General features: G+C 43.2%; 1 protein-coding gene across 1 annotated transcript in view; it reads right to left on the reverse strand.

Annotated features, from left to right (window-relative positions):
• The window catches only part of LOC112221569 (espin), a 137,302-nt gene that overhangs the window by 64,104 nt on the left and 47,237 nt on the right, over nucleotides 1–25,961 (reverse strand). The window contains 5 exon segments of the mRNA XM_042304359.1: nucleotides 11,575–11,808; nucleotides 12,450–12,663; nucleotides 19,917–20,078; nucleotides 25,344–25,442; nucleotides 25,444–25,616. Of these exon segments, the coding sequence (XP_042160293.1) occupies nucleotides 11,575–11,808; nucleotides 12,450–12,663; nucleotides 19,917–20,078; nucleotides 25,344–25,442; nucleotides 25,444–25,616 (882 nt within the window).

A 25,961-nucleotide genomic window follows, 5' to 3' on the forward strand; every position in this document is an offset into this window, starting at 1 on the left:
AGGCTCTAATCAGAAGAGAAAGAGGAGTGGGAGGCCCCGGTGCACAACTGAGCAAGAGAACAAGTATATTAGTGTCTAGTTTGAGAAACAGACGCCTCACATTTCTAAGTGACCCCAAACTTTAACGGTAGTGTATATACTGTATTCTATGCTATTCTACGGTATCTTAGTCACGTAATGTTTACATATCTTGCATTACTCATCTCATGTGTATATACTGTATTCTATGCTATTCTACGGTATTTTAGTCACTTAATAATGCTTACATATCTTGCATTACTCATCTCATGTGTATATACTGTTTTCTATACTATTCTACGGTATCTTAGTCACTTAATAATGCTTACATATCTTGCATTACTCATCTCATGTGTACATACTGTATTCTATACTATTCTACGGTATCTTAGTCACTTAATCATGTTTACATATCTTGCATTACTCAGCTCATATGTATATACTGTTTTTCTATATTACTCTAATGCATATTAGTCTGTCCTGCTCTGACATCGCTCGTCCATATGTATATAGTCTTAATTCATTCCTACTTAGATTTGTGTGTATTGGGTATATGTTGTGTAGTTTGTTAGATATTATTTGTTAGATATTACTGCACTGTCAGAGCAAGAAGCAGTAGTGTTTGTATGGTTTGTGTTATGTGTTTACAGGTGGTTAGGTAGCCCGAGGACCACACAGTACCTTCCAGACCATGTAATCAATTTAGTCTACCCCTCTTCTCTTTTTTACCTTTTCTTTTTGTAAAACTCAGGTTATCTGGAGTTATTCCACAGTGACCTGCTGACAAATACCCCAAAGTGGAGGCATTTTGGGCACACAAACATTAGGGATCGAATACACCTTGCGGTTATGGAGCACAAGAAGATTGAGGGATAGAAACCAGCAAGGGACACTGAAAGATATAAAAACAAGACTATAACAGTAATGACAACCACCTCATTCTTCTCTCTGCAGAATCTCAAAACACAAAAGACATGCCAAGGTCTACTATTGACAAGAACTATATGTCAAAGTCAATGGGCTGGGGGGATGTTTACATACAGTACTTTGAGATGAGGAAGGGTTTTTTAGTTGTGCTTAGACAGTAAATGAATTGTTGTGTATGAGAGTGATTGAGGTGCCATTTCTCCTCAATCTCCCATACACAACCATTCATACTGTGTTAGAACAGCCTTCCTTAGATTTTCACATCTTATTTAGCCCCGCTCAGCCCATTCACTTTGTTGACTGATCTTTCATCTCAAAAGCAGCTCACACTGTCCTCTCATTGTCCCTTAACAATACGCTAGCCAGTCCCATTTGATTGATACATATACCAACAAAGGCGTGTTGCCCTACATCCCTTCCACAAAGAGTGTAAAATGCCAACACCACAACCATGTCTTTCCAGGAGACGTGCAGTACCAGCAAATGTTCTACTAGAGCACCAAACAGTTGGTGGTTAAGAAGCTCAAAACCACTTTCGACAGTCTTATCCAGTTGGCCGTTCACCACAGACAGGACAAGCCCATTGCCATAAGAATAAAGAGTCTCCACTTCCTCGGCCCGCCATGCCAAACACAATTGCCAATGTACTGAAGCCAGATAAAGGACTATGTTTGCATTTACACAGGCAGCCACATTCTGACCTTTTTTTTCACTAATTGGTCTTTTGACTAATAATATCAGTTCTGAAAAAGATCTGATGTGATTAAGACCAATTAGTTGAAAAAAATATCAGAATTGGGCTGCCTGTGTAAATGCAGCCAGTGTGGCTCAGGATAAGACCATAAGACCAAGGACAGCTACCCTCCTGTAGATTTTCTCTCCAATCCCAGTTGTCAATAACCTGGTTCAGTTGATCAACTAGCTAATTATTAGAATCAGTTGTGCTAGATTAGTGTTGGAGTGAAAACCTAAAGGACGGTAGCTCTCCGTGACTATTAAAACCTACCCTAACCAGAAACCGTGGATAGATGGCAGCATCCATGCAAAACTGAAAGCGCGAACCATCGCATTTATCCATAGCAAGGTGACTGGGAATATTGCCGAATACAAAAAGTAGTTATTCCCTCCGTAAGGCAATATACAGGAAAAACATCAGTACAGGGACAAAGTGGAGTCGCAATTCAACGACTCAGACAAGACGTATGAGGCAGGGTCTACAAGACAAAGGGAAAACCAGCCACTACGCGGACACCGACGTCTTGCTTCCGGACAAGCTAAACACCTTCTTCTCCCGCTTTGAGGATAACACAGTGCCACGACGTGGCCCGCTACCAAAGACTGTGGGCTCTACTTCTTCGTGGCCGACGTGGGTAAGACATTTAAGCGTGTTAACCCTCGCAAGGCTGCTGGCCCAGACGGCATCCCTAGCCATGTCCTCAGAGAATGCGCAGACCAGCTGGCTGGTGTGTTTACGGACATATTCAAACTCTCTTTCCCAGTATGCTGTCTCCACATGCTTCAAGATGTCCACCATTGTTCCTGTACGCAAGAAAGCTAAGGTAACTGAGCTAAACGATCATCTCCCCGTAGCACTCACTTCCGCCATCATGAAGTGCTTTGAGAGGCTAGTCAAGGATCATATCACCTCTACCTTACCTGACACCCTAGACCCACTTCAATTAGCTTACCGCCCCACAGATGATGCAATCACACACTCCCATCTGGACAAGAGGAATACCTATGTAAGAATGTTGTTAATTGACAATAGCTCAGCATTCAAAACCCTAGAACCCTCCAAGCACATCATTAAGCTTAAGGCCCTGGGTCTGAACTCCGTCCTTTGCAACTGGATCCTGGACTTACTGATGAGTTGCCCCCAGGGTGTGAAGGTAGAAAACAATACCTCCACTTCACTGATCCTCAACACTGGGGCCCCACCATGGTGTGTGCTCAGCCCCCTCCAGTACTCCCTGTTCATCTATGACTGCGTGACCATGCATGCCTCCAACTCAATCATCAAGTTTGCAGATGACAAGAGCAGTAGGCCTGATTACCAACAATGATGAGACAGCCTACAGGAAGGAGGTGAGGGCCCTGGGAGTGTGGTGCCAGGAAAATAACCTCTCACGAAACATCAACAAAACAAAGGAGCTGATCGTGGACTTCAGGAAACAGCAGAGGGAGCACCCTCCTATCCACATCGAAAAAGCTTCAAGTTCCTCGGAGTATACATCACTGGCAAACTGAAATGGTCCATCCACACAGACAGTGTGGTGAAGAAGGCGCAAAAGCGCCTCTTCAACCTTGAGGAGGCTAAATAAATTTGACTTGGCAAACTACTTGCCCTCCAGGACACCTACACCACCCGATGTTACAGGAAGGCCAAAAAGATCAACAAGGACCATGTCACGTTCTGACCTTTATTTCCTTTGTTTGGTATTCATTATTTAGTATGGTCAGGGCGTGAGTTGGGGGCAGTCTCTGTTTGATTTTCTATGATTTGGGGATTTCTATGTTTCGGCGTAGTATGGTTCTCAATCAGAGGCAGGTGTCATTAGTTGTCTCTGATTGAGAATCATACTTAGGTAGCCTGGGTTGCACTGTTTGTTTGTGGGTGATTGTCTATGCTAGTTGCTTGTGTCAACACAGGTCTCATTTATAATTTCACGGTCGTTATTTGTTTATTGTTTTTGTATTCAGTGTTCAGTACTTTCTTTAATTAAATATTCACTATGAACACATACCACGCTGCATTTTAGTCCTCTGATCCTTCTCGCCATCGTGACAGAATCACCCACCAACCAAGGACCAAGCGGCGTGGTAAAGTACAGTGACGACAGCAGCGGCAGCAGCAACAACAGCGGCCAGCATCACAGGACTCTTGGACATGGGAGGAGATATTGAACGGAGAGGGACCCTGGGCACAGGCTGGGGAATATCGCCGCCCCAAAGCAGAGCTGGATGCAGCGAAAGCTGAGCGGCGGCGATATGAGGAGGCAGCACGGCAGCGCGACAGGTACGAGAGGCAGCCCCAAAAAATGTTTTAGGGGGGGCAGACGAGGTGTGGTGCTAAGCCAGGTAGCAGACCTGAGCTCACTCCTCGTGCTTATCATAAGCAGCGCGTTACTGGTCAGGCACCGTGTTATGCGGTTAAGCGCACGGTGTCGCCAGTACGTGCCCATAGCCCGGTGCGCTATAGGGCAGCCCCCCGAAAGTGCCATGCGAGTGTGGGCATCGAGCCAGGGCGTATGGTGCCTGTTCAGCGTGTCTGGTCGCCGGTACGCAGTTTTGGTCCAGGGTATCCTGCGCCGGCTCTGCGTACTGTGTCTCCGGGGCGCTGGGAGGGTGCAGTGCGTCCTATGCCTGCACTCCGCTCGTGCCGGGCAAATGTGGGAGTGGAGCCTAAGGGAGAGGTGCACGTAGTAGGCACTAGATCTCCAGTGCTTACCCACAGCCCGGTTCAACCTGTGCCTGCACTCTGGAGGGTCCGGGCTAGAGTAGTGATCCAGCCTGGGGGAGTGGTGCCAAGGCTGCGCACCAGAGCTCCGGTCCTTCAGGTGCCTCCTCCTAACACCAAGCCTCCTGGAAGTCTCCCCAGCCTGGTGGGTCCTGTGGCAGCCCCATGCACCAGGCTGTCTCTCTGTCCCCGGCGCTGCCGGAGTCTCCCGCCTGTCCCCGGCGCTGCCGGAGTCTCCCACCTGTCCGGCGCTGCCCCTCTGTCCCGAGCTGCCCCTCTGTCCAGTAGGGTCATTTAGAAGGGTTGCCATGGTTAGGAAGCTACGGAGGCGGACAATGAGGCGGACTAAGACGATGGTGAAGTGGGGTCCGCGACCCGCGCCAGTGCCGCGGACAGACGCCCACCCAGACCCTTCCCTATAGGTTAAGGTTTTGCGGCCGGAGTCCTCAACTTTGGGGGGGGGGTACTGTCACGTTCTGACCTTTATTTCCTTTGTTTTGTATTCATTATTTAGTATGGTCAAGGCGCGAGTTGGGGTGGGCAGTCTGTTTGATTTTCTATGATTTGGGGATTTCTATGTTTCGGCCTAGTATGGTTCTCAATCAGAGGCAGGTGTTGTCTCTGATTGAGAATCATACTTAGGTAGCCTGGGTTGCACTGTTTGTTTGTGGGTGATTGTCTATGCTAGTGGCTTATGTCAGCACAGGTCTCATTTGTAGCTTCACGGTCTTTAATGGTTTATTGTTTTTGTATTCAGTGTTCAGTACTTTCTTTAATTAAATATTCACTATGAACACATACCACGCCGCATTTTGGTCCTCTGATTCTTCTCGCCTCTCCTCTTCAGATGAAGAGGAGGAAGATTGTGACAAACCACCCGAGCCACTGCCTGTTCACCCTGCTATCATCCAGAATGCAAGGTCAATACAGGTGCATCAAAGCTGGGACAGAGAGACTGAAAAACAGTTACTATCTCAAGGCCATCAGACTGTTAAAAAGCCATCACTAGTACATTAGAAGCTGTTGCCCTACATACAGTTGAAGTCAGAAGTTTACATATGTAACAGTATAACTTTAGACCGTCCCCTCGCGCGAACCAGGGACCCTCTGCACACAACAACAGTCACCCACGAAGCATCGTTCCCCATCGCTCCACAAGCCTCTGCCCCTCCGTTACACATACACCTTAGCCAAATACATTTAAACTTAGTTTTCACAATTCCTGACATTAAATCCTAGTAAATATTCCCTGTCTTAGGTCAGTTAGGATCACCACTTTATTTTAAGAATGTGAAATGTCAGAAGAATATTAGAGAGAATGATTTATTTCAGCTTTTATTTCTTTCATCACATTCCCAGTGGGTCAGAAGATTACATACACTAAGTTAGTATTTGGTAGCATTGCCTTTAAATTGTTTAACTTGGGTCAAACGTTTAGGGTCGCCTTCCACAAGCTTCCCACAATAAGTTGGGTGAATTTTGGCCCATCCCTCCTGACAGAGCTGGTGTAACTGAGTCAGGTTTGTAGGCCTACTTGCTCGCACACACTTTTTCAGTTCTGCCCACACATTTTCTATGGGATTGAGGTCAGGGCTTTGTGATGGCCACTCCAATACCTTGACTTTGTTGTCCTTAAGCCATTTGCCATAACCTTGGAAGTATGCTTGGGGTCATTGTTCATTTGGAAGACCGATTTGCGACCAAGCTTTAACTTCCTGACTGATGTCTTGAGATGTTGCTTCAATATATCCACATAATTTTCCTCCCTCATGATGCCATCTATTTTGTGAAGTGCACCAGTCCCTCCTGCAGCAAAGCACCCCCACAACATGATGCTGACACCCCCGTGCTTCACGGTTGGGATGGTGTTCTTCGGCTTGCAAGCATCCCCCTTTATCCCCCAAACATAACGAAGGTCATTATGGCCAAACAGTTCTATTTTTGTTTCATCAGACCAGAGGACATTTCTCAAAAAAGTATGATCTTTGTCCCCATGTGCAGTTGCAAACCGTAGTCTGGGTTTTTTTATGGCGGTTTTGGAGCAGTGGCTTCTTCCTTGCTGAGCGGCCTTTCAGGTTATGTCGATATAGGACTCGTTTTACTGTGGATATATATACTTTTGAACCTGTTTCCTCCAGCATCTTCACAAGGTCCTTTGCGGTTGTTCTGGGATTGATTTGCACTTTTCGCACCAAAGTATGTTCATCTCTTGGAGACAGAACGCACCTCCTTCCTGAGCGGTATGACGGCTGTGTGGTCCCATGGTGTTTATACTTGCATGCTGTTGTTTGTAAAGATGAACGTGGTACCTTCAAGCGTTTGCAAATTGGAAGGATGAACCAGACTTGTGGAAGTTTTTTTCTTAGGTCTTGGCTGATTTCTTGATTTTCCCATGATGTCAAGCAAAGAGGCACTGAGTTTGAAGGTAGGCCTTGAAATACATCCACAGGTACACCTCAAATTGACTTAGGCTAATTTACATAATTTATCAGAAGCTTCTAAAGCCATGACATCATTTTCAAGAATTTTCCAAGCTGTTTAAAGGCACAGTCAACTTAGTGTATGTAAACTTCTGACCCACTGGAATTGTGATACAGTGAATTATAAGTTAAATAATCTGTCTGTAAACAATTGTTGGGAAAATTACTTGTGTCATGCACAAAGTAGATGTCCTAACCGACTTGCCAAAACTATAGTTTGTTAACAAGAATTTGTGGAGTGGTTGAAAAAGGAGTTGTAACTACTCCAACCTAAGTGTATGTAAACATCTGACTTCAACTGCACATAGACTTGAAATCACTGGCCACTTTAATAATGTTTGCATATTTTGCATTAGAGCTATTTGAAGTCATACACAACAGAGATGCTGCCTTTGCCAAAGCTACATTCAGACTCTTTTTACACACAGAAATATGAAAACTAGTTAAAACCCTGGTCATTATGTTGTTAATACACTCTCTGAATGTACTGGGAACCCAGCTACGTCACTGAAGGGTTGTGTCTCCTCTTCTCTCCCCCAAGAAATGTATTTAGATTCTGGCCCCATTACTGACAAAATGTTTCAGAATTATCTTAGCGACAGAACTCAGGCCATCTGGGTTAAATCTGAATTTTAGATTCAGAACCCTGAGGAACACCTTTTTATGTTGGGTCCATTATTGTTCACCTTGTATATGTTGATACTTGTAACATTCATCTCTATGCAGATGACACAGTTTTGTATTCCGGTGCCACCTCGGTGCAGCAGGCAATTCGTGAACTTCAACATGACTGATTCATTTCAGAAATAACTTTGATCTTAAATTAGTGTTAAATACAAGTATAACCAAGCTCCTGCTGTTCTTTAGGTCATGAAATGTTGACCCTGATGACCTGCATAATTGCGCTACAAATGGAGCTTGTTTCTCAGTATAAGTACCTGGGTGTCTGGATTGATGACAAGTTGTCCTTCGTAACACATAGAAAATCTGAAGAAGCTAAGATCCAAGATAGTTTTTTTATATCGAAATAAATCATGCCTTAGTATTAAAAATAGGAGAAAGATTGTTCAAACAACACCTCTCCCTGTATTGGATTTGTGTGGATATTGTTTACATGCATGCGGCACAACCTCTGTTTTAAAACCTTGGACTCAGTCTACCATTCAGCAATACGTTAGCAATACACAGCAATCTGACAGAAACTCCCTGCATATGTAACTTCATTCATTAAGTTAAGAATCATAAGTTACCAAACCCGTTCTCAGGAATGGATAACACTAGAGATCCCTTCAGTCTCCACAGATTTGGGAAAATCTGCATTTAGTTTTATTGCCCCTAATTTGTGGAACAATATACAGAGTTCACAGCAGTTAGATGTGCTGGTGCCACTCAGGCAGTTTAAATGATTGATTGAGGACGTCTATGTAGTTTAATGTGATTGCTTTATTAAATGTTTATTTTGTGATTGTGTGCTGAATTGAATTGTTTTATACACGTGTATGTTTTATTATTCTGTTTTAATTGTAATGTATACAGGACTCTTGTAAAAGGGCTGTTTAATCTTAATGTGAGTCCCTGTTTAAATAAAGGTTCAATTTAAAAAAACAGTAATGGAAAATCTTTGGATAAATAACATACAATAAAATACAACTTGAATTTGCCACCATTGTCTCAAGTTTTGAGGGAGCGTGCAATTGGCATGCTGACTGCAGGAACGTCCACCAGAGCTGTTGCTGGAGAATTGAATGTTAATTTCTCTACCAAAAGCAGCCTCCTCAAACATCGTTTTAGAGAATTTGGCAGTACGTCCAACCGGCCTCACAATCGCAGGGCACATGTATGGCTTCTTGTGGGTGAGCGGTTTGCTTATGTCAACATTGTGAGCAGAGTGCCCCAATGGTGGTGGGGTTATGGTATGGGCAGGCATAAGCTACGGACAACAAACACAATTGCATTTTATCGATGGCAATTTGAATACACAGAAATACCACCATGAGATCCTAAGGCCCATTGTGGGGCCCACTTTTTCTTTATGTATGTGACCAACAGATGCATATCTGTCATGTGAAATCCATAGATTAGGGGCCAATTAATTCATTTAAATTGACTGATTTCTTCATATTTTTTTTTAACCTTTATTTAACTGGGCAAGTCAGTTAAGAACAAATTCTTATTTTCAATGACGGCCTAGGAACAGTGGGTTAACTGCCTGTTCAGGGGCAGAACGACAGATTTGTACCTTGTCAGCTCAGGGGTTTGAACTTGCAACCTTCAGGTTACTAGTCCAACACGCTAACCACTAGGCCACCCTGCCGCCCCAAATATGACTTGTAACTCATGCAACAATTTCAAAGATTTTACTGTTGCATTTATATTTTTGTTCAGTATAATATACGCTTGCCTTTAAACAAAGCGTCAAATCATTACAGCTCTGAAGTGCACAAGCAATGTTATTCAATTCAAAATGTTGGCTAGACATTTCAATTCTGTATGGCAAGTGTGAATGTGACTGAAAACTTTGATGATGCTGCTTTACACCACTGTTTGTTGTAGCTACGTTAAATCTAATCACACAAGACATGGTATCGACAATCCTCACAACCAAGTGAAGAATCTTGCAGTGCGTGGCCCCCGTCTGTGCTACATCATTTAGTGTGCGCACCACTACGTTGGCAAGACAAAAAAAATCTCATTTGATTTGTCACATGCGCCAAATACAACAGGTGTAGACCTTACAGTGAACTGCTTGCTAACAATGCTTAAAAAAAGTCAAAAATTGAAAATAAAACAAATTAATGTAGTATACACCCTGGTTTAGGCAAATATTTTTATAGTGAAACCAGCTTTTGTTTTAGAGATTTACAACAGTAAATTGTTCTATTATTGTTTCACCTCACTGTTTGCTAGTAAACGTAGCTAGCTTGCTTGCTGGATATACTTGTAATTTACATCTGTTTGGAATCCTCTTGCGTCATGCATACCATTTTGTGAAATTGAAATGCATCCACGGTCATAATCATAACCAATGTCAACCCTCATCAAATTATGTTACATAGTAAAATGATTTACAGTTGTTGATGTTACAAGTTTGTTTACAAGTTACAAATGCGAGGTGTGGCACATGACAAGTTAGCAGGTGTCAGGCTAACTAGTTAGCCAATTCCAGTCATGTGCTAATGTTTGCTAGTAAACCAAGTTTTAGGTGGCTGGTTGTAACATTGTAGTTTGCTATTTAGTAGCTAGCCATATCTACGACTAAAAAGAGAATAGGTTAAACAATAGAGACAAAAAAAAAATGCAGATTGTAAAACATTATTTTTGGTCATACCTATGGCTACCGGTAGTTGTTTAGCTAACTTAGCTAGCTACCTAGCTAGCGAAGTTAATAAACAGAAGAATTACTTGATTTCCCTCCCACAATAACACAGTAGTAAGTTAGCCAGCAATACACAATATGGGCTTCAGTAGATAAACAAAAGTTAGCTAGATATCGTATTATGTCATCTGCCCTCATGCTGGCATCGGCCATAGCTGAGCTTCTAATGTTTGCTAAATCCAACCCTTTGTTTCAAATCATCTTTGCTACATTCAGGTTGAAGCATGTATGGTTGAATGTCACCATGTAGCTAATAGATGCTCCATCTTCGAATTCGTGTTGATGAGAGGAATCACTTGAAGCCATTGCATCTGGTCAGTTCATTAAGTTTTGCCCAAAGAATTGTTGTTAAGCCTCTTCTTCGAAAAAGCCCATCTTGGGAGAGGGACAGGGGCCAGAGCACGAAGCACCGCCCAACACAAGTTGTAGTCTTTCAGAGACTGAAAAAAAGTCTGCTCATATATTTAACAATGAATCTGCTGATAGGAACATCGCTGAAAGACGTCTCTCTATCGAACAAGGACAACCATATCTGAACCCACAAACAGTTTAACAGCCTTCGCCAAATGCCACAGAGCTGGACTACATCAATACACCGCAAGGCGTCATAGGGTGCATCATTCTGCGGGGGAAGCCCTGACCTGCCTTCCTCCTGTGCAATTATGTGTGAAACATCTCACGGTCCTAGAAATGCCTCAGACATGATGACCACAAGTCCAGATTCCCCAGGGTGAGATTCCCCTTTAACTCCCTCTCGTCAGGAGGAAACGTGTGTTGCTGGGCTTATTGGGACTACTTCGGAAGATTCAGATAGAAATGTGTTGTGCAGAAAGGGTATGTTCAATGCTTCTCTGCCATGTTATTGACCAGAATCATGTCTGCTCTGTATTGTATGTCTTTCTGTGACGCTCTAAACTTTGCACACACCTAATTTGAATAAGTTCTCTGATCTCTTTGTTCCACACCCATCTATATTTACAGCTTTAATTCACTCTTATTACCTCTTTATAACCCACGTATTGCCCATTTATTACATGCATCAACCAACCAGGGTACAGCCTCTGACCACTTATTTGTTTTGTAGTTTTCTGCCTAATCGACTGTGTCACCAATGACAAACAGTCTCCAGCAGGCAGACGGTGAGACCAAGGCAGGTGGATGTAAAAGAAAGGAGAGGAAGAAAATAAAGGAAATGGTTTGTATGGGTTAAAAGAGAAGTCTTCTGCCCAGAGGGACGACAAGGATGTTGATTTGAGACGCACCTTAATTGCCCATGAGGGGATAAATAAAGTTGAATTGAAGCCACTTGTACTTACTCTTTATCACCCTAAGTGGGCCGCCTTCAGGCTGAGGAGAGGGGGACAGAAACTCCACACCTTGAGATAGGCAGCAGTGGAGAGAGAGAGAAGAGGAGGAGAGAGAAGGGGACAGACAGCAGTTGTTCCGGAGGGCAGGAGAGGAGAGAGGGATAGGACCATTGACACAATTGAAGGAGGAAAAAGGGAGCTTGTTAGTAGACGACCGTAATTGAAGACAGATGAGTGTCAAATTCAACAGGACAAATCAAATATGAGAACGTTTTATCTCTATGGTTGACTATAGAGTGGCTGACATCATAGTGCTGACGCAACGCCCCAATGCTCTGGAATGGAACAATTGAACATATTGCTAAAATCACATTTCCCCCAACCATAGACAGTAACCGCGATTTTTGTAACTATAACAGAGGAGCAGACAGGGCAAAGAGCAACCATGTCAGGTAGTGCCAGTCAGTCAAGAGAAAGAGAGGGGGAAATTAGGGAAATTGCTGAACACTAAACCAGTTCTCAAGGTAATGATAGCCCTGAGCGAGGGCATACATTTGTAATCAGTTATCTGGGACGGTAAAGCCAGACTCATCTCTCGGGCTACAGAATGAGATAACATTGTTCCAGTTTTGCGCCTGCCGCAACTCAGCTTTCCAGGAATTAGTGCACCATCAGGGGTAGTGGAGAAGGAGTCTATTCACACTGGTTTTGCCATCTGTGAAACTAGTAAATGTAACATGAAAAAGAACATGTTCAGAATGGACTGCAGTTACAAGAGGAGAGAAGAAGCACAATGCCAGAAAGAAAGGAAGGGGTAGTGAAAAATAGAGAGAAAGTGAAAGCGAGGAAAGAAAAATTGAAAGATAGCAGGAGTGATGACTCACTTCCTGAAGAGGGGCGTCGCTGTTTGGTGCTTGAGGAAGGGCTGTACTGGAAGGTGGGCATTTCTGAGGGCAATGGCGGGGGAGGAGGGGGTGCCGGGGTGGGATTGCTGATGGGGAGTGGGGGCAGGGGAGGAGGGAAGGGCAACGCTTCGGTGGTGCTGTTCTGTGGGCTGGGGGCGGGGCTGTCGGCTGACTCCTCCAATAACAGAGAACCCTGATTGGATCATAAAGAATAGAAAATGGTTAGTTCATATCCCACCAGCCAAAACATATAACATGAGGAAAATGATAAGGGTTGCCTGTCCATCTTAAATGTAAAGGGCTCCATTTTGACAGAGTTAAAATGCAGAGATTTCAAATACTTGATCGAAAGCATATTTTTTCATTGAATTGCCTACACGGTACAGTTATCTTTAAACCCAAATCAATCCCTTGCCATGGACATTGTGAAAAGAATAAATGCAGCTAAAATTGTGACTCCACTTTTTTTTGGTAACATCTCCCCATTTTTGCACAGTCAAAACATCACCCGTCCGGATCTTATTGTGATCTCATTCCTTGACAGCTGAGAGGAAGTTGTCATAATGGTAGGAGCCAATGAACCATATCACTCCTGTCTTCACAGAAATACCTGCTAAAACAGTCCACAGTAGCTATGCTAGGCCAATAACATTATTATAGTGGGAGGAGAGAGGGGGAGTAATACTGTGACAGATGTATGGTACTATAGTTGACTCTGAAATGACGGCTCAATTAAACATTTGCCGTTTTAAATCTACACAAAGACATTACACCCAGTGGGAATAATAATTGAGTTAATCTAGTGTCCTTCTGGGGTGTGGGGGGCATCTGTTGCTGTGAGGAATAGAGTAATAGCCCCCCACCCCTCCGCACCACCCCGCACTACAGCCTGACAGTGACACTAACACAGCTGTTACAGAGTTAATGGACCGTGACATTTAACCCCTTTCCTCCTCCTCTTTTTACACGCGTGCCTGTCATTATGCCCCTCTTCCCCTATAATGAGGGGTCTCACGGGGGTCGCTCTCCAGCACGTGCCGGGCCCCAGCTGGCGATAATGATTAGCCGGGGGCGACGTGGGGCGCCATCTGTCCTGTCCTTGGGGACGCGTAGGGGTTAGGAAGCCCCACGGAGTTCCTAATTGGCTCAATGTAGATTACACCAAGCTGATACCCATGAGATTTTGGGCCGCTCCCTGGGGGGCCTGTTGACTGTGCGTGCAAGACCTGATTGAGCCGTGTCTGTGGAACTATTTGTCTGCTCAATTGTTTCTTCTGTGTTGACCGCAAAAATGGACATTTAGCTTATTTTATTTGAGACAATATTCTTTAGGTTTAGTGAGTACAACAAAACCATAAAGCCAACATAGATTAGACCTGAAACAAGACATTACCTTTAAAAAGATAAAGCACAGGTTTATACAAATTCAAGTCTGCATTTAAAGCATTTAATTTCCCTGGTAGTGATGGCCAAAGTGTACACTAGTTGTCCACCTTGCCTTTTCAAATCAGAGACTAAATTATACCCCTGGCCTATCAGTGACACAAAGGCATCCATTAAATGCCAGGGAACAATTCAAACTAGGGATGCACGAAATATCGGTGAGCATATCGGAATCGGCCGATATTAGCAAAAAATCCAACACATTGGCCTAATGTCTAGTTTAACGCCCATGTGCAAAACCGATGCCAAAGCTGACGTGCGTACGTATATAATGTAAGTAGATGACGTAATGACGCCATGAAAAATAGTGCTACACAGAACAAAAGCAGAAATACTAAGCTCACACTTCCAACAACTAAACAAGTTCAAGTTGAGCAGTCATTCGAAAGAGTTGAGCGAGAAAACTCAAAGTTCAAATCCATTAACGCCATGATAATGGAATTCATTATGCTACTTGCTATGGGCGTCACGATGACATTTGGACCAGCGATGTCAGCCCCATCAGCATGCTGAGTGACAGCACAGTGGGTCGACAAGGATTTCGTACTGAGGAAGATTGTATTGCTCAAGAATGTGCTGGTTCTCATACCGCTGCTGCCATTTCAATGGCATTTGAGAACAAGTTTGAAACATGAACACACTTCTAGCGCCATTTGAACAACTGACTGGAGAAAAAAGCTCATCAACTGCGTCTGCAGCAGACGTGGTACCCTCTGTCATGGCATTGTAACGCCTGCTCAACAAAACTGCCCATGGGCCGTGGGGGTAAAACCTACAAAAGTATCCGAGGCTGTGAACAAGGGATTCAGTGGTGTTCTGAGCCTCTTTACTGTCGCCACCATGCTCAATGCTTGGTACAAGGACCGCTAATTCGATGCGGACAAGAAACAGGGTTTAACGTGAAGTGTTACATAGACAGCTGGACAAGATGGAAACGGACACGGTGGCAGTGAGCACCGAGGAAGAGAGGCCACAGACAGAGCTGAAACTTCACTACTTGACATGTATGATGAAATCCTGGTTGAGAATGAACAATGAAACAGCACAGCAAGTAAGTGAAAGAAATAGGGTTTGATTATGTTTTGCTGGTAATGGGGACATACCTAAACACAAACAAAATAACTTTTTGGTCAGTGTGGTGTGTGTAACCTTTATTTAACTAGGGAAATCAGTTATGAACAAATTCTTATTTACAATGACGGCCTACCCTCTGCCAAACCCGTACGACACTGGGCCAATTGTGCACCGCTCTATGGGACTCCCAATCACGGCCGGATGTGAAACAGCCTGGATTCAAACCAGGGACTGTAGTGATGCCTGTTGCATTGAGATAATAAAGGTTAAATAAATTAAAATTTCTACAAGTAATCTAGTAAAAACCATTGAATTCACAAGAGTATAAAAAAATCAAAAACAGCAAATTAAAAACATTGACAGGTCAGGGAATCAGTCTCAAAATCATTCATCAGTGATTTAAAAATACCAATCGGGACAAGTTCTTCCAGTTTAAAAGTATTTTGTAAAAGGTGTTCCAAGACGATGGCGCAGAGCACATAAAAGCCCTTTTACCAAATTCAGTTTGGACATTTGGAACAGTTAGCAGGATAAAGTCCAGCGAACGAAGAGAGTACCCACCACATTTCTGAACAATAAAAATGCCAAAATAAAAGGTAGTAAACCAAAATGGCTTTGTAAATAAAAGTATACCAGTGAATGAGCCTACGAGTGACTAGAGAAGGCCAGCCAACCCTGGTATACAAAGTGCAGTGGTGCGTAAGGGTTTTGCAGTTTAAAATAAATCTCAAAGTGCCATGGTAAAGGGTGTCAATTGATCTCAAACACTGAGCGGAAGCATTCATATATAAAATATCCCCATAGTCTAGTAAAGGCATGAATGTAGCTGGTACTAGCCTCCTTCTGGCTTCAAAAGAAAAACAGGCCTTATTCCTAAAATAAAATCCCAATTTCAGCTTAAATTTTTTGTTATTTATTCGCAATTTAAAAGAGAGGCCATCATCAATTAAAATTCCAAGATATTTGTATGAGGGTTACAACCTCAATCTCCTTGCCCTGACAGGTAGTAATAGGTGAAAGGTTCAGAGGTCTATTTCTTGCTTTAGAAAACACCATTTGTTTAGTTTTGTCAGTATTGAGGATAAGCTTCAATTGACACAAGGTATGTTGAACAGTATAAAAAGCAGTTTGCAAGTTCTGGGAAGCTTTTGTAAGAGACACAACAGTAAATAACAGTATCATCAGCATAAAAATGAAGTTGCGATTTTGACATTTTTGTCTAAATCATTTATATAAATAGTGAATAAGAGAGGACCAGGTACAGAGCTTTGGGGCACACCATTAAAGACAGACAATTTAACAGACATAAGCCCATCAAATTGAGTGCACTGAGTTCTATCAGACAGAGAGTTAGCAAACCATGCAACTGCATGCTCTGAAAGACCTACACTCGACAATCTCTGCCTTAGTATAGCATGATCAACTGTATCAAAAGCCTTAGAGAGATCAATAAAGAGTGAGACACAGTGCTGTTTTTTGTCAAGGGCTTCAGTGATATCATTTACAACCTTCATGGCTGCTGTAATTGTGCTATGGTTCTTCCTGAAGCCCAATTGGTACATTAATAAAATAGAGTGAGTAAATAAAAACTAATTTAGCTGTTCACTCACAAGGGTTTCAAGTATTTTCACCAGGGGTGACAGCTTTGAGATTGGCCTATAATTATTTAAAAGAGTTGGATCTCCCCCTTTTAAAAGTGGTAGGACAAATGCTGATTTCCAGATCTTTGGAATTTCATTACATTCCAGGGTTAGATTGAACAGATATGTAAGTGGTTCAGCTATGAAATCAGCTGCCAGATTTAAAAAGCAGGGATCCAAAAGATCAAGACCTGCAGGCTTTCTCTGATCTAAGGATTTCAGGGCGTTATGTACCACCTGCACCGAGAATGGCAAAAAGCTAAAAGTTTGACCAGCTCTCACTGGTTCATCCACACAGGGTTGTACAGAGACAGAGGACACTGAATCAAACAACCTACCAGAAGATACAAAGTGCTCATTGAAACAATTCAGTTTTGTCATATACAGCAACAGAGTCCTTCAAAACACATGACGGTAATTCAGTAACATTACTGTTACCAGATATAGACTTAATAGCCTTCCAAAACATTCTAGGGTCTGTAACGATTGTCGTCGGGAGAAGGAGAAGAGGACCAGGTGCAGCGTGGTAAGTATTCATAATACATTTGATAAATACGAATACTTGAACAAAAAACAACAACACGACAAATGAACAGTTCTGCAAGGTGCAATACACACAAAACAGAAAACAACTACCCACAACCCATAGTGGGAAAACAGGCTGCATAAGTATGGTTCTCAATCAGAGACAACGATTGACAGCTGCCTCTGATTGGGAACCATACCAGGCCAAACACATAGAAATCTAACACACAGAACAAAACATAGAATGCCCACCCCAACTCACGCCCTGACCAAACTAACACTAGAGACATAAAAATAGGAACTAAGGTCAGGACGTGACAGGGTCATTCAGGTTATCAGTGGTAACATACATAAAATATTCAGACTAAAAATAGGGTCCTTCAGGTTATCAGTGGTAACATACATAAAATATTCAGCCAATCAGCATCAGAACATGATTTCCTTGCTTTAGCCCAGGCTAGATTACGGTTGTGAATAATACAAGACAGCTCAGAAGAAAACCATGGATTAACCCGCCCTTTAACCCTGAACCTGCGGAATGGGGCATGTTTGTTTACTATTTGGAAAAACCATCATGAAAGAATTTCCAGGCAGTTTCCACATCAGGGATAAACTCAATCTGCTCCAGTCAAAATAAAACAAATCATGAAAGAAAGCCTGCTCATTAAAACACTTCAAATTTCTCTTACGAATAAAACGTGGGTTTGTTTTAGGAACCTTAGTATTTCCAACAGCAACAACAGCACAATGGTCACTTAAATTATTACAAAAACACCAAATGCAGAATATTTATGTGGAACATTTGTCAATATCAAATAAATCAGGGTAGATTGATCTGGGCATTTAAGATTTGGGTGAGTGGGTGAGTTAATCAACTGGGTAAGATTACAAAACATTTGATAGAATTACAAAACATTTTTAAATCATCAGACAGATCTTGATTTAAAATCAGAGAGGGTTTGGAGACATTGCATATCAGGGCCAGGGTTAGGTTGCACGTTACCTGATATCAACAAAAGAAGAATAACTAGGCACCTCGGTTTAATAACCTTGTACGGCTTCTCTTTTTTAAGAGACCTACCGCAAGCGAATTCTACAAGTGAGTTTCCAGACAATACAAAACAGTCATTTAAAACCATTCGACCTTGGTAGTGACACAAATTCGTACTGTTCACATCAGGCCACAAATACATCGGCACTTGGACGAGTGGACCGAGTGAAAAAGAGCGAGTTCCTGCAGACAAAATGTCTAATGGACGGGAGAGCACATTGTCAGATGTCCTCACCCAGCAGCAATGTTCGTTTTCTCCAGAGTTCAGTAAAGTCAGTACACAAAGCAACACCACGAAAATTGTCATTTTCTCTGACCAAAAAATTAGAGGCCAACGAAGGTATGGGGAGAGAGGGACAGCGTGTATGTATGAGTCTGAATGTGAGTGTTTGCGCATGTGAGTAGATTGGGTGTTGAGGTCGATAGAGAGAACGTTGAGATTGTTGAGCTGCCACTGACAGCCAGGCGAAGAGCAAAAAGGAGTAGCTTGGACAAGACACTCCGCAGACGAAGGAGGAACTCAGGCCAGCCAGAGATAGGGTTACTTTGGTAAACTTCAAGTAATGAAGTGTCGAGTTGAGGACCTGTGATCTTTACACCAGCAAAAACTAAATAGTTTGCACTACACAACAACGAAGTTACGCAACCATAAATAATTAGGTTATTAGTAGGTTAAAATGTACTAGTCACAGACAAACGACTTGACATGCTGTCATCTTGGAAATTGATATATTTCAAAATCAATGTTATGGAAGATGACCAGGGGCCAGCAGGCAGTCATCCTCCTGCAGCTGTAAGTTCAAATCACCACGCAGTGCCTTAGACCGCTGTGTCTGTGTGTGTGTGTGTGTGTGTGTGTGTGTGTGTTAACTATTTAACTGTGGCCTCCTGAGTGGCGCAGTGCATCGCAGTGCTAGCTGTGCCACTAAAGATTCTGGGTTTGAGTCCAGGCTCTGTTGCAGCCGGCCAGGCCCGGGAGACCCATGGGGCGGCGCACAATTGGCCCAGCGTCGTCCGGGTTAGGGGAGGGTTTGGCCGACAGGGACATCCTTGTCCCATTGCGCACTAGCGACTCCTGTGGTGGGCCGGGCGCAGTGCACGCTGACACCGTCGCCAGGTGTATGGTGTTTCCTCCGACACATTGGTGCGGCTGGCTTCCGGGTTAAGTGGGCTGTTGGCGAGTTGGATGTGCTCTGTGTCAAAAAGCAGTGTGGCTTGCTTGGGTTGTGTTTTGGAGGACGCACGGCTCTCAACCTTCACCAGTCCTGAGTCCGTATGGGAGTTGCATCAATGAGACAAGACTAACTACCAATTGGATACTACAAAATTGGGCAAAAAAAGGGGTAAAACATAAATTTTTTAAAAGAACTGTACTAGAATGCTTAAAAGGCCGCAAAAATGTAAAATATCAATAATCGGGGTTTTTTTTGGCAAGGAAAATATTGGATATCGGTATCGGCCAAAAATGTCATATCGGTGCATACCTAATTCAAAGCATAGCAATACTGCAGCCCTTAAGCCCTTACTGCAGCCCTTAAGCCCTTACTGCAGCCCTTAAGCCCCCAAAACAAATGCAGAAGCCTGGTTGTCTGGTCCTGTTTACAACTCCTTGTCTGGACAACGGCAAATCCATGGTGCTGGCCTGGACCCTGCACATCCAGTTTGCTCTGCAGGACTGAAGTTGGAGAAGCCTGGTTGTCTGGTCCTGTTTACCTCCTTGTTAGGCACCATGGTTCGGACCCCACGGTAGTCGACCGTGTCGCTACCCAGGGCTTTGTAGTAGTCCCCCGTGCTGGGCTGCTTGTTGAAGTTTCGAGACTTTCTGTTGGAGTCCACCCGGTGCAGCCTATCCTGGTTCTCTTCTGGAGTCAGTTGCTGGGTAGAAACAAGGGAGGGGCCAATGAACAGTGAGTAAATAAATATGTTTGGGTTTGCTTGTTGTTTTTTTTGGCTTGCCATTTGAGTCTTTTGAAATACCGACAGTGTGGCCAAATGTGGGGTTTGGTAGCTGTGTGGAAGGAAGACTGAGCTATAAAAGCTAGGGTAGTTAAAAAGTAGGAGTAAGATATTTTAAGTGATCAGATAGTCTTTTGTTCTATATGATATATGTTTAGGCAAACATTCGCAAAGCGTAGACCACAGAACATTCACAAAATAAAAATAAGTCTTTATCGCCTAACATGAAACCGATCTCCACAAAAAGGACATTGTGTTTTGTCGACATTTGAGGGTAAAAAAGACATGTCACCTCTGGAGGATTCAGAGCAGAAGCAGCTTTAACAGCACCAGGAACAAAAAGTAGTTTCGTCTTTGCCTCTCAGTTAAAGCATCACCATTAATATTGCACAAAAGCCTTTGGGATCAAAGAAAATAAGATTTCACATTTACACAGTTCCTGTTTGAGGTAAGAGAGCCCCCTCGTGACCTCCCAGGAGGGGACAGAGATCAGTAACATGGCCCTCTACTGCACCTCGGGGCTGCTCCCTTTCCCATTCCTAGCTCTCTAGGCCACCTGTTGAGAAGAAAGCTCAGACACCTGACAACAGTATATCCGAAAGGACCCATGTTTCAAAGATAGCTAGGCCTTTTCATGATGTTATGGTAGTCCAGGGCTGGGGACAATTCAATTTCAATTCAATCAGTTCGGGAAGTAAAAATGTAGTGCTTTTCCACCTGTGTCTTTTTGGGGGTAGAGTATTTACCTAATGCAAACTATTGCATTAAAACTATTTACATTGCAAGTTTGACTCTAGCAAAAGCTGGGATGCGTCTGACTTTTCTTTCCATCTCAACTCAGTTAAGCCACTTTTGGCCAGGCTTACTCAATGTGGGGAGCCTAAGGGTGATTGCTGAAGTTATGCTCAGAAAAACATGTTGCACTGTACAAAACAACACATGGCACCCAAGCAGCAGTTTGAGGTAAAAACAGTTTCTTCTTATGGGTTCTGTACTTATCACTATAGACATATATCTATACACACACAGAGTAACCAACCAGATACAGGATTATGCAATATTACTAAGTGTTATGCACATCATCATCTGCACATCTATCACTCCAGTGTTAATGCTAAATTGTAATTATTTTCACCACTATGGCCTATTTATTGCCTTACCTCCCTACTCTTCTACATTTGCACACACTGTATATAGATTTTTCTATTGTGTTATTGACTGTACGTTTGTTTATTCCATGTGTAACTCTGTGTTGTTGAATGTGTCGCACTGCTTTGCTTTATCTTGGCCAGGTCTCCTGTACCTTGTTCGGTTAAATAAAGGTGAAATAAAAATGTAAAAAAATATACAATACCGGTGAAATAAAAAAATACATATTTAAAAAAATGGCTGTTGAGTAGATCATTGTAGAAGCCATCGGATCAACTTCCTCAATTCAGACACCCACTTTTCCTGTCAAATCTCACCAAAACAAAAGCATCACAATTGCCGTTGCCATTTAAATTTGCATTGTATTCATGTAGTTTTCAAAAGGAACCGTGGCAAAAGCTAGAGACATTCAACAGATCAATAAATTGTCAAATCTAAGACCGGCAGAAATAATTGACCGACATCCCCAACGTCAGTGACCTCTTCCCCTTTGTATTGTCCTGTTGTTTCTTCTTTTCTCTTGTCCTTTGTGGCTTCATGGGTGTTTCTGCATTGTTGGCTCACGTCTGCGGTCAAAGACGAGGTCCCCAAGCAGCACTTTGTGAAGTGTGGGTGTGCCCGTGCATACACACACAGTGGGTAATGCATTTTTCGTCATGAATCTTGTTCTGGGGCAGCTCTGCAGAGTGGTCACTATTTGGCACAGCCATAAAGCCTTATTTTAAACATAACCACACTGCAAACCCTAATGCCTAACCCCAACAAAGTCTAAGACCAAAAAGCTCATTTTTGAATTTGAATTGTTTATTTATTTAACCAGGTAGGCAAGTTGAGAACAAGTTCTCATTTGCAACTGAGACCTGGCCAAGATAAAGCACAGCAGTTCGACACATACAAGAACACAGAGTTACACATGTAATAAACAAACATACAGTCAATAATACAGTAGAAAACTCTATATACAGCATGTAAGGCAATAAACAGGCCATGGTGGCAAAGTAATTGCAATATAGCAATTAAACACTGGAATGGTAGATGTGCAGAAGATGAATGTGCAAGTAGAGATACTGGGGTGCAAAGGAGCAAGATAAATGAATAAATACAGTATGGGGATGAGGTAGATTGGATGGGCTATTTACAGATGAGCTATGTACAGGTGCAGTGATCTGTGAGCTCAGGTCAAGACCTTTTACAACATAGCCAATTGTGGACTTTGCAGCAGGTTTATCTAAAGGGGTAATTGCTCAGTTCTGCGTCCAGGACAAGACTATAACCACCCTCAACACCTCCCACCACACGGACAGACCCAGTTATCCGTGTTCATTTAGCTGTTTCAGTCTTTTGTCTTTACTTTACTGTGGTCAGCGTGGTCATGCTGTGGCATACATCTAGTTTGCATGGGCAACTACTAGATTAGATCTACGGTTGGCTTCTCATGGTTGCAGAGGCAATGAGCATTTAAGTGTCCCATCATACATTGTAAATGATTTAATATTAAAGATATGAGCAAGTATGGTCCCATGTTTCATGAGCTGAAATAAAAGATCCAAGAAATGTTACATACACACAAAAAGCTTATTTTCTCAAACTTTGTGCACAAATTTATTTATATCCCTGTTAGTGAGCATTTCTCCTTTGTCAAGATAATACATCCATCTGACAGGTGTGGCATATCAAGTAGTGGATTAAACAGCATGATCATCATCATTACACAGGTGCACCTTGTGCTGGGCAGAATAAAAGGCCACTAAAATGTACAATGCCACAGATGTCTCATGTTGAGGGAGTGTGCAATTGGCATGCTGTCTGCAGGAATGTCCACCAAAGCTGTTGCCAGATAATTGTGTTAATTTCTCTACCATAAAACACCTCTAACGTCATTATAGAGAATATGGCAGTACGTCCAACTGGCCTCACCACAGCAGACCACGTATAACCACGCCAGCCAAGGACACCCACATCCGGCGGGATGGGGATGGGATGGTCTGAGACCTGCCACTCGGACAGCTGATTAAACTGTGGGTTTGAACAACCAACGAATTTCTGAACAAACTGTCAGAAACAGTCTCAGGGAAGCTCATCCGTGTGCTCGTTGTCCTCACCAGGGTCTTGACCTAATTGAAGTTCGGTGTCATAACCAACATCAGTGGGCAAATGCTCACCTTCAATGGCCACTGGCATGCTGGAGAAGTGTGCGCTTCACGCACATCCAAACCTAACCTAGCCATTTCCAAGACAGCCATTTCCAAGTTCAAGACGATTTAAGTCAACTTTAACTCGGCCACTCAGGAACATTACATGTTGTCTTGGTAAGCAAGTCCATTGTAGATTTGTCCTTGCGTTTTAGGTTATTGTACTGTTGAAAGGTGAATTCGTCTCCCAGTGTCTGTTGGAAAGCAGACTGAACCTCTAGGATTTTACCTGTGCTTATAGCTATATTCTGTTTATTTTTATCCCCAACAAAACTCCCTAGTCCTTGCTGAAGACAAGCATACCCATAACATGATGCAGCCATCACCATGGTTTAAAATTTGAAGAGTGGTACTCAGTCCAAAACATGCATCCTGTTTGCAACAAGCCACTAAAGTAATACTGCAAAAAATGTGGCAAAGAAATGAACTTTTTGTCCTGAATACAAAACATTAAGTTTGGGGCAAATCCAACACAACGTTGGATTTACCCCAAACTTAATGTTTTGTATTCAGGACAAAAAGTTCATTTCTTTGCCACATTTTTTGCAGTATTACTTTAGTGGCTTGTTGCAAACAGGATGCATGTTTTGGAATATTTTTATTCTGTACAGTCTTCCTTCTTTTCACTATCATTTAGGTTAGTATTGTGGAGTAACGACAATGTTGTTGACCCATCTTCAGTTCTCATATTACAACCATTAAACTCTTTAAAATCACCATTGGCGTCATGGTGAAATCCCTGAGCAGTTTCCTTTCTCTCCGGCAACTGAGTTAGAAAGGACGCCTGTATCTCTGTAGTGACTGTGTGTATTGATAAACTATCCAAAGCCTAATTAATAACTTCACCATGCTCAAAGGGAGATTCAGTGTCTTCTTGTAAAATGTTTACACTTCCACCCTTCCTTGTAAGGCAAAAAACCTCCCTGGTCTTTGCGGTTTAATCTGTGCTTGAATTTCACTACTCGATTGAGGGACCTTATAGATAATTGTATGTGTGGGGTACAGAGATTGGGTAGTCATGAAAAATCCTGTTAACCACTAACTTATGTGATTTGTTAAGACCTGTGATCCAGCAGATACAAGAGATGAACTGATTTTGTACAGCCATGAAAACCTGCATTCACAATTACCTTTGTCAACTGAAGGCTCTGAGTGTACCATATCCTAATATGGAGTGGGGTAAGCTGGTCCTAGATCTGTATCTGAACTGTAGCTAAATTGTATCGGCGCTTCAGCTGTTTGAGCTTTTTGTTCTTATGGCTAATGGTCTGTTTGATCAGCTTACCGCACTGTGCTAGGATATTATCTTAGCGTGGCATCGAAAGGCAACCCTCTGTGAGGACTTGGCCATTTGTCACCAGCACCCAGAGAAAAAACCTGGCGTCGGTGTCAGTGTGCACTGCCCGCCACAGGAGTCGCTAGTGCGCAATGGAACAAGGACATCCCTGCCGGCCAAATTCCCCCCTAAACCGGACGACGCTGGGCCAATTATGCACTGCCCCATAGGTCTTCCAGTCGCAGCCGGCTGCGACAGAGCCTGGACTCGAACCCAGAATCTCTAATGGTACAGCTAGCACTGCCTTGGACCACTGCGCGACTCGGGAGGCCTGGACAGCCATTTTTAGACTGGGGGCTCAATGGTATCGAATGGTTAGGTTGAGGGGAAATTGATCTTCTTAATTCCTGATTACAGCATGTTCTCTCAATGGACACAGAAGTCTTCAAAAAAGCTTCTTAATTAATAAGAAGCTTTTTTTAAATAAAAACAACAGGACTGTGTCCCTTGAGGAACTTAAGTTGTGCCCTTCTGCTTTTCACCAGTAAAGGAAGAGAGAATGCTCACCACGTCCTCCACGTGCCTCAGGTTGCTCTTCGCCTTCAGATAGATATCGTCTGAGTCCGCGGGGGGCTGTGGCAGAGGGTATTCGGGGGAGGCAGGAGCGGTTGGGAGGGGGAGTCAGGGGAGGGGGCGTTGGCAAGGCCAGCAGGGGTGGGGGAGACGGCTGAGCGGTGGCGGCGGGCTCCTTGCACTTGGGAGCTCTGGGCTCCACGTCAGGGTTGAGCATATCCGTGTAAGTATGCATGTCATTTATGGCCGACTCCGCTGGGCCTCCGCCTGCGACAAGGACACAATGGGTCAGGGGTGAGATGGATGAGGTAGCTATAGAAATAGCTAGAATTCCTTGAACAGACATCACCATTCAAGTAAATAGGTGGGTGATGGGTGGACTAACGGCTGTTCTAGGAGTTCTATTTCTAAGGACATAGAAACACCCAGGTTGGGTATCGCACATTATAGCTGTTGAATTATTTTGTTTCATCCACATGCTTTGCGCACCTGGAAAAGCACTATAAAATCCATTACCTTTTTCTAATAATAGTGCAGGTGTAGAACAAAAGCCTGAACACCCAGTAGCTCTCCAGGATTGCATTTGGAGACACTTGGTTTGGATGCAGTGGT

Source organism: Oncorhynchus tshawytscha, linkage group LG22 (genome assembly GCF_018296145.1).
Source record: "Oncorhynchus tshawytscha isolate Ot180627B linkage group LG22, Otsh_v2.0, whole genome shotgun sequence".
Lineage (NCBI taxonomy): Eukaryota > Metazoa > Chordata > Actinopteri > Salmoniformes > Salmonidae > Oncorhynchus > Oncorhynchus tshawytscha.